Here is a 13,912-nt window from a genome sequence, read left to right as displayed (position 1 = left end):
TATGAACTTTATTTATTCATTCATTCATTCTCAAGTTAGTTAACATACCATGTACTCTTGGCTTCAGGAGTAGAATCCAGTGATTCGTCACTTACATATGACACCCAGTGCTCATCCCAAAAGTGCCTTCCTTAATGCCCATCACCCATTTTCCCCACTCTCATCAATCCTGAGTTTGTTCTCTGTATTTGAGTCCCTTATAGTTTGGAGGTGCCTGGGTGGCTCAGTTGGTTAAACATAGTATCTGCCTTCAGCTCAGGTCATGATCTCGCAGGTTTTGAGTTCGGACTGCAACGGGCTATCTGCTCTCAGCCCAGAGCCTGCTTTGAATCCTCTGCACCCGCACCCGCCCCCAACCCTCCTCCTGCTCCTCTCACACTGGTGCTCTCTCTCTCTCAAAATAAATAAACTTTAAAAACAAAACAAAACCTTTAAAAATGAGTCTCCTATGGTTTGCCTCTCTCTGTTTACATCTTATTTTTCCTTCCCTTCCTCTATGATCATCTGTTAAGTTCCTCAAATTCCACATATGAGTGAAATCATGTGATATCTGTCTTTCTCTAAGAATTTTAAAACTAAGCCACATGCCAGCAACATAACCCACGGTAGAAATATTAAACTATCGAGTTACTGAAAAGATGATTTAAACAGTTTAACAACCCTATTTACTATGAAAAGGAAAAACATGGGTGAAAACAGGTCTTGTAATCTTTTCAGGGAAGCTATTTTAAACCCCAAATTTAGTACATATTTAGAATATGCTAACTTCTCATTCATAATGAATACTGCTAACGTACCATACATATGTAACGTCCAGTTTTCACCTTTCACTGTAAACACTGGGTTCAAGTTATCAAGAAACAAACAAAACACCCCAGGACTGTCTTTATTCCGTAACTAAAAGTGGTGGTAAATACCCACTAATTCTATGCCTACCAATCTCATTGAACGAGATTCCCCTTTGGAACCACACAGTTCTACTTATTGTCTGCTGACAACAAACAAGAAAATAAAAAACATATTTTAAAACACTTATAAATGTTCAGCTGTAAGATTATTTAATTTTTCCCCTGAAAAATGAACACATACACAAAAAGTCTAATGTACAGAGAGCTGCATAAACATGGGTTTGTCCTAGCTCCTAACAGGAATAGCTCCACAATACCAATCACGGTAATAAAACAAAACCATGAAAATGATAAAAATATGCCACTTGATTTTACTCACCTGTGGTTTTCTGAGTTTCTAAAGATTTACCCTTGTAAGTATTAAATAAACTGAGTGTTGCATACTTTTTCCCATCCTTTGCTTTTGTGCTCTGGCCTGACTTCTCCGACATTTCGGTGGAAACTCATCGAGTCCAAAACCTCCTGCCACACCCCTTCAAACCTTTAAGACACACATAAAAATGAAAAGTGAGGAAAATTTTAGAATTTATTAGCTAGCTTACTTTAAGAAACTCTCAGTAAATTCAAATGTTCCCAGAAATTCTGAAAAATAAAAACACTGAGAAATGAAATCAATCTTCAATAACTCATATCAACAATAATTTCAGGACACCTGGTTGGCTCAATTGGTTAGGCACCCAGCTCAGTTGGCTCAGTTGGTTGGCTCAGTTGGTTAGGCACCCAGCTTGGTTTCGGCTCAGGTCATGATCTCACGATTCATGAGATCAAGCCCTGCACTGGGCTCTGCACTGATAGTAAGTAGCCTGCTTGGGATTCTCTCTCTTTCACTCTCTCTCCCCCTCCTGCGTGCTCATGCTCTCTCAAAATAAACAAACTTAATAATAATAATTTCATTCATACACTCCTTCAATACTGTCAAATTCCAAGAACACACAACCATATCAATCAAGTAAACTGTCCTGCCTTCAGTAACACATTAGTGGTTTATAACCACTTAACTATATCAGAATAAGAGTTTTAATCCAGAGGCTCCCGGCTAGCTCAGTTGACAGCACATGCTACTCGATCTCAGAATCATGAGTTCGAGCCCCATGTTGGGTATGGAGCCTACTTAAAAAAAAAAAAAGAAGAAAAAAAAAAAGAAGAAAAAGAAAAATTTTAATCCATACTGAAATGAATAGTTTAACTACAGTAAATCTATGGAGACTGTCTTTCTATTTAATAAACGAAAACTATTCAATTTAATAGGCTTGAGACGACAGGCATCAGTTCATACATATGGAATGTAAATATGATACGAGGATTACCATCATTCCTCTAAATTGCATGCCTCTGTTTTCAGGCAGTATGTGTCTTAAAAAACTACAATAATTTAACAATTTAGAATAAAAGAAACATTCTATTTTCTCTGCAAACATTTCCTCATAAACCTAAGGTACATAAAAACAGTATTCTATTTCATCGCTATGGATTTAATGTTCAAGAAGTGGTGTGAACTTGTCAAAACAAGTCTCTCTATATAAAAGAAGTTATTAGAAGAAAATAGTATTTTTATGAACACTCATATACAAACAAAAAGAATTTCATCTTTGGGGCTAATATATCCTAATCTTGTGTGTGCCTTAACTAAAAACCAGTCTATTAATAAACATGAAAAATACACAAATTAGCTTATACTATTTTCCTTCCATTTCATGGAGTTCACACATATCAACCTTATGGTTTTGTTTTATATTTTAATATGTCTTTAAGTGGTTAGGGTGGAAGTAGGGCATAAGATGGGGCATTCTACCCCCAAACCCTACACCCATCAATAGCTAAAAGCATTGAGAACTGAAGCACAGAGAATAGATACATACATCATGCAAAAAGTATTCCAAATCAAGGAATGCCTATGCAGACCCTAACATCATAAAAATCATTTGCCAACTGGTTTTACATTTGTCAACTGTAGAATCAGCATCACATGCAGAGGTGTGGTGTTACAGGTATATCAACCACCACATTCAATATGTGTATAGTTCTACAGAATTTACCAAAAATTTTCACATTATCTCATTTCAGGCTAACAACTAACTGTATACTATAGTTAGTATCCTGATTTTACAGATGAAGAAACTGATGTTCACAGGTAAATGGGACTGGATTTGAAATCAAGGCTTCTAGGTCAGTCCATTATATCATGCCACCTCCTCCCCATGTAACTGTAGATAACCAGTTAGCTCTCCAGGTATACGTTTAGCAAACAAGCTCTCCTTGATATAAATTGTGAAAAGGACTCACCGGCAACCAAAAGAACTACATGATATATAAATAGCTTGCTATCTGCTACCATATATGTAAGAATGCATACAATTCATTCCATTCCTAAGGTGCTAATGATGATGATGGTGTAAAGAGCTGTACTCCCAGAACCTATCGTGTTGACATATTTTCATCAATACCATGAACAAAGATGTAGGGAAAACATACATTCATCTACAATGACAAAAACAAAAAAAGGGGCAGTGCATATTTACTAGATGATGAAATTAAGATTCAAAGAGATCTCTCTTCAGGTAAGAAAAAGTAACTGATATATCAAGAAAAAAAATCAGTGGCGACTGGGTGGTTCAGTGGGTTGAGCGTCTGACTCTTGATTTCAGCTCAGTGTGTCCCTTCCTTTGCCCCTCCCCTGTGCTTGCTCTCTCTCTCTCTCTCTCTCTCTCTCTCTCAAAAAAAAAAAAATAATAATAGTAATAATAAATTTAAAAAGGAAAAAAAGAGAAACAGTCAACTTGTTCTTTCACTCTCATTTAATGGCAGTTTAACACCTTAAACCTCTCAACCACTCCCTGCCACACTCTGTTAGTGGAGACCCTCACATGCCTACATCATAGACAAAACAACGTTTTAAGGAACTCCTAAAACACAGGGGCAAACCTACAAGCCCACCTGCATCTACATCCATCTTTCTCAACAGCGTCCCTGTCTCCAACTACTGGCACAGGGGTTCTCAACCATCATGTACAACTTACCAGAAATGCAAATTCTCAGGCCCCAACCCAGACCTGCCAAATCCAACCCTGAGGATGGGGCCCAGCATTCAGTTTTACCCAGTCCTCAGGCGATGCTGAGACACACACAAGTTTAGGATTTGCTGATTTATTAAAAGCAGATATATTCTAAGCCATGGTTCTTAATCCTTGCTGCACACTGGAATCGCCTGGCATTTAAAATATGTCAGTATCTGTGGTTTCAAGGTGGGGCCTGGGCATCAATCCTTTGTTTGAAAAAATTCCTCAGCTGATTCTAATACGCAAGCAGTCTTCAAAATCACTCCAGTAAAGGGGATGTATCTTTCTTCCTATTCCTTAAAAAGAAAGAAGTGAAATAAAATATGCCCTTCAGTACATACTCTTTTCTCAAAAGAGGTTATTAAAATACACACTGGGTGTACTGTGCAGTGAGAAATATGGACAAAGAATCAACTTATTAGGCCACAAGAATACAGAGTAAACATGTGCTTTCATATGCTTATGACCTGCTCTTGTTTTTATGTTTTACAGAACCTACTACACCAGAAAAAAATATACATCAGATACACAAGATGGTATGTAAATGAACTGAATGATAATTCCATCAAAAGGACAAACTATCACTTAATGTACCTAACTGGTATAAAAGAATATGCAGCTTAACAGGGTTTTTTTTTGAAGTTTTTATGTATTTATTTTGTGAGAGAAAAAGAGGGATTGGGGGTGGGGGGATGGGAGCAGAGAGAGAATCCTAAGCAGTCTCCATACTGTCAGCACAGGGCCCGACAAAGGGCTGGATCCCACGAACCATGAGATCACGATCTGAGCCAAAATTAAGAGTTGGACACTCAACCAAGCCACCCAAGCACTCCACAATATGCATTTTTAAAACCAAAGAATTGGACAGGGTGCCTAGCAAGCTGTCGGTTAAGCATCTCACAGCTTGTGAATTTGAGCCCCATGTCAGGCTCTGTGCTGACAGCTCAGAGCCTGGAGCCTGCTTCACATTCTGTGTCTCCCTCTCTCTGCACCTTCCCCCACTCATACTCTGTCTCTCAAAAATGAGTAAACGTTAAAAAAATTTTTTAAAAACCAAAGAATTGGAGCCATAAGCAATAAAACTGTATAAATCAGAAAGGTTGATTCCACTACAGTGGTTTGCCAGTTGGTATGAGAACTTTTAGTTTAAGGCCAAAGTTTAATTTAGCCTACTTGCTTTTTGGGGTCTTTCTTCTGAAAGACTTAAGAAGATATACCCTGAAAAAGCCCCAAGTAGACTGAATCTTAGCTAACATACATCTGAAAGAAAAGCCAGTGACTTGTTCAAAATTTAAGATTACTTTTAGGACAAAGTATCAAAAGAATCCAACCAATCTAGCCTAAGCATGATCAAGATTTACCTTCACTTTGTATAATGTACTTAAAAAATATTTTTTAAGTGGAATTCCTGTTTGGGTGCCTAAAATAAATCAAAGAATCATAGCTACACAAGAATTTTCTAAGAAAGTAATAATCGGGCCTGACAGGTGTACACTTTCAGCTAAAATGAAGTAACAGGGATCAGATTTACATTCCCCTACTGAAACAATTCAACTCAAAAACTGGACAAAACACATTTTTATATATACCACCCAGTATATATGGACGTGTATCTGTATATACACATGTGCATATGTATAATTTTTATATGTAAGTAACACCAGAGCCTAAGATACTGCACATCAGGCAAGAAAGTACAGTGATCCCCAAAAGACAGAAAAAGTGAATTGAGACCTACGGTTTCCTGAATTTAGTGCCTAGAGAGTTCCCAGGTCATGGCACTCAAGTGGAGGCTGGCAGACTGCCTGAGCAGAAAACTATGAAGCTGAGCTCAGGGTGCTAGGACAGAATATTTGAAAGAGAGTTATACAGAGAAAATGCTACAGACCTGAAGAGGATCCCCCTTGAATATTCAGCACAGTACCAGTGTGCAGATGTGTGTTAGGAAGCTACCAAAGCCAGGAAAGAACCTTCTTCTTTTTTTTTTTTAATATTCATTTATTTTTGAAAGAGAGAGAACACATGGGGAAGGGGCAGAGAGAGAGAGAGAGAGAGAAGGAGACAAGAGGGTCCAAGCTGCTGGCTCTGCACTGACAGCAGAGAGCCCGAACTCAGGAACCACAAGATCATGACCTGAGCCAGTCAGAAGCTTAACCCATTGAGCCACCCAGCTGCCCCAGGAAAGAACCATTTTAATCAGAGGGACAGTACATGCTATTCACAAAGGGCGGGGAATAGTGTCTGTTCTCACCAGCTAGACTTAAAAAACAACAACAACGAAACTCTTAAATCACTGGGTATTGGAGAGAGTATTAACAAACACCTCATCTCAGCAGTGGTTAAAAAAAGTACCCAGGGGCGCCTGGGTGGCGCAGTCAGTTAAGCGTCCGACTTCAGCCAGGTCACGATCTCGCGGTCCGTGAGTTCGAGCCCCGCGTCAGGCTCTGGGCTGATGGCTCGGAGCCTGGACCCTGTTTCCGATTCTGTGTCTCCCTCTCTCTCTGCCCCTCCCCCGTTCATGCTCTGTCTCTCTCTGTCCCAAAAATAAATAAAAAACGTTGAAAAAAAAAAAAAAAAAAAAGTACCCAAAGTAAAAGTAAACACTGATCTGGAAATCTTAAAGCAACACTCAAAAGGATCAAACGGTTGTTCCCCAGTAACCAAGTCTGAAAGAAATTTAAAGAATATATATAAAAAAGAAGGAAAATCCAACACCCAAGAGAGTAAAATCTACACTGTTGCATGCAAATAAAAATTACACAAACAGACACGAAAAGATGAACCACATTAAAGAATCAATCAACTGAAACCAATCCAGGTGACCCAGTGGCCATAAACCATTGTTAAACCAGTTTTTTAAAAGTATAACTGCATTCTATATATTCAACAAGAAGGTTGACTACAAATAGAGACATGAAAGATATTTAAAAATCAAAATTTACAGAAATGAAAAACACACTGGATGGGACTAGCAGCATTTTAGGCATTTTGATAAAAAAAAAAAATAGTGAACTTGAAGTCATCAGTAGATGAAAAGACAATGCGAAAAAAAGAACTCAAGAAAAAAAAATATCAGTATGCCTTGAGACGACTTCAAGCAGCCTAATCTTTGTGTAATAGCAGTCACTTAAGTAGGGTGAGAGACAGAAAAAATAATGACCAAATGTTACAAATTTGATGAAAACTACAAACCCAGATCCAAAGGACTCAACAAATCCAAGCATAAAAAATATGAGGAACATCACACCAAAAGCACATCATAATCAAATTGTTCAAACTAAAAATAAAGAAGGGAGCCTGGCTGGCTCAAGGCAATAAAATATACAACTCTTGATTTTAGGGTTGTGAGTTTGAGCCCCATGTTGGGTGTAGAGATTACTTAAAAATAAAAAAGTCTTTTAAAAAAATCTGTAACAATAAAGAGAAAATCTTTTTTTCCCAAATTTTATTTTTGAGAGAGAGAGAGAGCACAGGTGGGGAAGGGGAGAGAGAGAGAGAGAGAGAGAGAGAGAGAGAGAGAGAGAGAAAAGAAAAGAAGAGAAGAGAAGAGAAGAGAGAAGAGAAGAGAAGAGAAGAGAAGAGAAGAGAAGAGAAGAGACGAGACGAGACGAGACGAGACGAGACGAGACGAGACGAGACGAGACAGGAATCCGAAGCAGGCTCCAGGTTCTGAGCTGTCAGCACAAAGCCTGACACAGGGATCAAACCCACGATTATGACCTGACCAGAAATCAAGAGTCAGACACTTAACTGACTGAGCCACCCAGGCGCCCCCTAAGGAGAAAATTTTAAAAGCAACAAAAGAGGGGCACCTGGGTGGCTCAGTCAGTTGAGTGTCGTCATGATCTCACAGGTTCGAGCCCTGCATCAGGCTCTCTCCTGACAGCTCAGAGCCTGGAGCCTGTTTCGGATTCCGGGTCTCCTTCTCTCTCTGCCCCTCCCCCCACTTGTCTCTGTCTCCCTCTCAAAAATAAATAAATGTAAAAAATAAAAAAAAAAAAATTTTAAAGCAACAAGAGAAACAAACATAAAAATAACAACAGCAGGGGCACCTGGGTCAGCTCAGGTTATGATCTCACGGTATGTGAGTTCGAGCGTCACACTGGGCTTTGTGCTGTCAGCGCAGAGTCCACCTCAGATCCTCTGTCTCCCTCTCTCTGCACCTCCCCTGTTGGCGATCTCCCTCTCTCAAAAATAAGTAAACATTAAAAAAATTTTGTTAAGGATACTTAAAAAAACAACAACTCTTGTTGGAAATGATGCAAGTGAGAAATGTTGCAGCCTCATGCCTATAAGTATTGAAAGAAAAAGACCCTGATGAACTTAGAATTCTCTACTCAATAAAAACATCTTTCAAAACTGAAGAACAAAAAAGGGGTCAGGGGCTTTCTCAGACACAAGAAACCTGAAAGAATTCATCACTAGCAGGACCTACACTACAAGAAATATTAAATATTAAAGTTCTTCAACTAGGAAAAAAAAATGGCAACAGATCAGAATCTAGATCTACAAAAAAGAATGAACCACACCAGAAAGAGAACTAAAGGAATAATATATGAGATTTTTTTCATTATTTAAATATCTTTATCCCAGGAATGCAAGGTTGGTTTAACAATCAAAAATCAATGCATTTCACCATAGATAAGCACACGATTATCTCAATATCAAAAGGCACATGACAAAGCCAATACCTATCCCTGATAACAATTCTAAGTAAACTAGGGCTCATCTTGATAAAGGGCATGTATGAAAACCAACAAAAAAATAAAGTCTATTAGTAAAATCCAAAAACCTATAGCAACATCATACTTAATGGTAAAAGACTGAATGCTTACTCCTGTCCTCCCAAAGATCAGGAATAAGGCAAAGATATCAATTCTCTCCTTCTGTCCAACACTGTAGTAGAAGTTCTAGCCAGTGCAATGAGAAGAAGAAGAAACAAAAGGAACTCAGAATGGGAGGGATGAAATAAAACTCTTGACTTTGCTGAACTGATCATATTTGCAGAAAATCTAACAGGTTCTAGAAAAAGCTATTAGAACTAAAAAAGAGTCTACCAAGGTTGCACACAAGACACAAGATCAATATATAAAAATCTGTTGTAGGGCCCCCTGGTTGTCTCACAGGTTCGGGTTCCTGTGATCAAGTCCTCTGTGTTGACAGTGCGTAGCCCGGTTGGGATTCCTTCTCTACCTTCTCTCTCTGCCCCCCCCCCCCCTCCTCGCACTCTGTCTCTGTCTCCCTCAAAAAAAAATCAACATTAAAAAAAAATCTTTTTAAAAAGATAAAACTACAAATCATCGAAGAAGACCTAGATACATGATGCTATGCCCTGTGCATGGATCAGAAGACCCAATATATAAGATGCGATTCCTTGCCAAATTGATCTACAGATTCAAAGAAATCCCAAACAAAATCAAAGAAGGAATTTCAGGGGGAGAGAGTGGTAGAATTTGTCAAGCTGGTTCTAAAACTCATAAAGAAATAAACAGGACCTAGAATAATCAAAAGAGCTTTAAAAAGAAAGTCGGAAGACCAAGACATTGGTCACCTGATTTCAGTACTTATCAAACAGTCATGAACACAGTGTGGTATTGGCCTAAAAAAGACTGATCAATGAAACTAGTACAGAGTGCAGAAATATAAATATACACAGGCATCTGATTTTTTACAAATGTGAAGAAAATGCAGTGGATAAAGTACAATCTTCTCAACGAGTGGTGGTGGAGCAATTAGGTATACATAATATACAAAAAATGAATTCTAATCCATACCTCCTACCATATACAAACAACTCAAAATGGACCATAGCAAAGAGTACAAACTGAAGTTAGAAGACATGAGCATTCTGGAGATCTAATGCACAGCATTATGGTTACAGTCAAAGTGATACATTATATAGACCAAAGTTGGTAAGAGAGAAGAATTTAAATGTTCTCTCTACACAAAAAAATAACTATGTGATGAAAAGACCATCAACTGATGTTACAGTAATAATCATCTGGCAGTACAGAAATGCATGAAATCAAGTCAACACACACACCTCAAACTTCTACAACGTAATATGTTAATTGTATCTCAATTTTTAAAAAAGGGGGCATAGACAAAATGTAAAAACTTAAAACAAGGGAGAAAGTCTTCGCAACCCTGGGTTAAAGAATTATTTGACAGCACACTAGAATCTGCTCTCAGGGGTCTTTGTGGTGACTGAAAGGATAGATAAATATGATCATTTCAGACAATAACAAATGCTACAAATGAAACCACACAGGATAATATGAGAAAGTAAGACAGAGTGGAACTACTAGTTGATCGCCAAAGGCCTCCCTGAGGGAAACGCTTCTGATTTGGATCTAATGGGGAAGGAGCCCGCTTCAAGGATGAAGAAAAAGCAAATACAAAGGCCCTAAGGTCCTGACATGCTTATCATGTTTGAAAACATAAAAGCTGAATAAGTAGAAACTAGTGAGAAAGAGAGTTGAAAGGGAAAGAGAAGTTTGCATGAGAAAGTCTATTAGAATTTTAAATGTTATCTTTAAAGTAATGTGAAACCATTTGATTCCGAACAGAGACGTGTCTTTGGTTTTAAAAATATCCTGGCTACAATGTGGTGAATGGATTGCGGAGAGCCAAAGGTACAAGGTGGAAACATCATAGACTGCAACAGCCTAGGCACAATATGCAGCTGTGGCTAAAAATTGGAGACTAGATACATGAGGTCACACATAATATCAACACTAAAAGGAGTTTGGAGGAAGTTGATTCCAACCCCTGTGGATGACCTGGAGGGGCTGAAGACTTGAGTGGGGGAAGTAACTGCAGATGTGGTGGAAACAGCAAGAGAACTGAATGAGAAGCGGAGCCAGAAGATGGAACTAAACTGCTGCAATCTCCGCATCAAACTTAAATGGATGAGGAGTTGCTTCTTAGGGATGAGCAAAGAAAGTGTTTCTTGAGATGGATTCTACTCCTGGTGAAGATGCTGAAACGACAATAAAGGATTCAGAATATTACATCAACTTAGTTGATAAAACAGTGGCAGGGTTTGAGAAGAATGACTCTAATTTTTTTTTTAAGTTTATTTATTTATTTGGGGAGAGAGAGAACATGATCCGGGATGGGCAGAGAGAATACCAATTCAATTGATGTGGCAAACTTCACTGCTGTCTTATTCTAAGAAACTGCAACAGCCCCCCCCCCCCCTTCAGCTACTACCACCCTCATCAGTCAGTAGCATCAAGGCAAGATCCTCCATGAGCAAAAAGATTACGACTCACTGAAAGCTAAGATGATGGTTAGCATTTGTTTTATCAATAAAGTAATTTTCCTTAAAGTATATACACTGTTTTTATAAAACATACTGCTATTGCACACTTAGACTACAATATAGTATAAACATAATTTTCACATGCACTGGGAAACCAAAACATTTTTCATTTGATTTGCTTTATTGAGGTATTTACCTTATTACACTGGTCTGGAACTGAACCCACAATATCCCCAAGGTATGCAAGTATAGCCACAGTTGAGAACCACTGGGGGGATAAAACTAATTTTGATCTGGGATAAGTGGGTTCATGTCTGAGGGTTCATGTCTCCTGCCTCTCTCAGGCAGGAGAAGAAGTCAGAGTAGGCAGCAGAAGTCAGATTTTGCAGAGCCTAGTAGACTAGGATAGGACTATTGTCCGATTTAATCTAAATGTCATGAAGAGCCATTGGAGGAAAATTAATAAAAAATCTCAAATGCTGAGTAAACGCAGGGCTGCATTCAGCAGATCCACACCTTCAGTAACAGAACAATACAATTTACACAATTAGTAATTTAAAAACTCTTGAAACAGTAAGTTCAACAGGTGCATTTCTTCTCAATCTGCCAGATTCTGACTTCAAAAACTATATTGTCACAGTTACAAAGGAACTATAGCCTCTATAAGGGAACTATATAGTCTTTTTAGTTTTAAAAAACTTTTTGTTGTTTGCATGCCATTAAGAATGTATTTTTTTTAACATTACTGTCTTGCTTACGATGTACCTATAAAAGTGAATCATTAAGGCCTGTGGGTCAGTCAACACATCATCCTTGCAAGGGGCCAGGCTAATCTCTGTTATGGGTCCAATTTTAGTATATGTGCTGCCCAAGCGATCACTCAGGGTCAGTGTACGAAAACAAAGCCTATGAGGGGCGCCTGGGTGGCTCAGTCGGTTGAGTATCCAACTTCGGCTCATGCCATGATCTCGCAGTTCCTGAGTTCGAGTTCCGCGTCGGGCTCTGTGCTGACAGCTCAGAGCCTGGAGCCTGCTTCGGATTCTGTGTCTCCCTCTCTCTTCCCCTCCACGGCTCACTTGTGCTCTTTCTCAATAATAAATATTAAAAAAAAAAAAAAAAGCCTACTGAATAATAGTACACCCCTCTTTAAGGGAAGAGAAAGTAATCTTATTTTTTTTTAAGTTTATGTTTTTAGTTTGAGAGAGAGTGAGAGGGAGAGAACATGCACGTGCGTGGGGAAGGGGCAGAGAGTGAGTGAGAGAAAGAATCCCAAGCAGGCCCTGCACCAAAGGAAAGTGCAGGGCTCAAAGTCACGAATCGTGAGATCATGACCTGAGCCAGTACCAAGAGTTGGACACTTAACCAACTGAGCCACCCAGGTGCCCCAGTGATCATATTTCTAAACTCAAGGCTCTAGGACTCTGAGCAATGATGGTCGTCAGAAACTAATATTTTTCACCAAAATTAGATACACCAAAACATGTGCATTTACATTTTCAAGATTTAAACAATGAATATACATATCACCTTGTAAACAATTTTTTTTTTTTTTTTTTTGCAAAAAAGTGTTAAGATGAGATAAGTGAAGAAGGAAAAAAAAGTTAGTATTTCAAAAGCAAATAGACTGTGGGGCACCTGGCTGTTTCAGTCAGTAGAGCATGCTGCTTTTTCAAAAAATTATTTTAATTTTATTTTTTAAAGTTTACTTATGAGAGCGAGCAAGGGTGCTCAAGTGAAGGAGGAGCAGAGAGAGGGAGACAGATTCTCAAGCAGGCTACATGGTCAGCACAGAGCCCTACACAGGACTTGAAACTTTGAGCCATGAGATCATGATCTGAGCCAAAATCAAGAGTTGGACACTTAATCAACTGAGCCATCCAGGTACCCCTTTTTTTTTTTTTTTTTAACGTTTATTTATTTTTGAGACAGAGAGAGGACAGAGTATGAACAGGGGAGGGTCAGAGAGAGGGAGACACAGAATCCGAAGCAGGCTCCAGGCTCTGAGCTGTCAGCACAGAGCCCGACGCGGGGCTCGAACTCACGGACCGTGAGATCATGACCTGAGCCAAAGTCGGCCACTTAACCGACTGAGCCACCCAGGTGCCCCAGGTACCCTTTTTTTTAATGTGAGACAGAGACAGAGACAGAGACAGAGACAGAGAGAGAGAGAGAGAGAGAGAGAATGAATTCCAAGAAGCCTCCACACACAGCATGAGCCCTATGCAGGGACTCGGGGCTGGATCCCACCACCCTGGGATCAAGACCTGAAAGCCAAGGAAAGCCACCCAGGCACCCCAGAGTGTGCAGTTCTTGATATTGGGGTCATGAGTTCAAGCCTCACGCTGAGCATGGAGCCTACAAATATACATATATAATAAAAGCAAACAGACTGTTTCCAAATGGTCTAAGGGAAATTTGGAAGGCAGTAGTTTATCACAATATAAACACCAACCTTTCAAAATGAAAGGATGACACTCAACACTGGTAACAAAAAGATGGTTTTTATGAAGGACAACCATCATAGGTTGAAAATTATTTGAAAAAAATCTGCGAAAGGTTTCCACATCAAGGCAAGATTAGCTATGATCCCTAAGATTCCTTCAGTCTCAAAAAGTGTAAGATTCTAAGGCTACTCACCATTGCATAAGGATTTACAAGTATTCAATACAAAAAAACATTAT

The 13,912-nt window shown here is 39.0% G+C and overlaps 1 protein-coding gene across 13 annotated transcripts in view; it reads right to left on the bottom strand.

Annotated features, from left to right (window-relative positions):
- PRRC2C (proline rich coiled-coil 2C) overlaps window positions 1-13,912 on the bottom strand; it is a 95,007-nt gene that overhangs the window by 68,463 nt on the left and 12,632 nt on the right. For all 13 annotated transcript variants that reach the window (XM_058701469.1, XM_058701458.1, XM_058701466.1 and 10 more), the window contains exon 2: window positions 1,228-1,389. In XM_058701469.1, coding sequence (XP_058557452.1) covers window positions 1,228-1,339 — 112 coding nt within the window. In that variant the 5' untranslated portion in view covers window positions 1,340-1,389. The remainder of the gene's footprint in view (window positions 1-1,227; window positions 1,390-13,912) is intronic.

This window comes from Neofelis nebulosa, chromosome 15 (genome assembly GCF_028018385.1).
Source record: "Neofelis nebulosa isolate mNeoNeb1 chromosome 15, mNeoNeb1.pri, whole genome shotgun sequence".
Classification (NCBI taxonomy): Eukaryota; Metazoa; Chordata; class Mammalia; order Carnivora; family Felidae; genus Neofelis; species Neofelis nebulosa.
The sequence above is the reverse complement of the archived record's forward strand: the minus strand, read 5'-3'. Positions and strand labels throughout refer to the sequence as shown.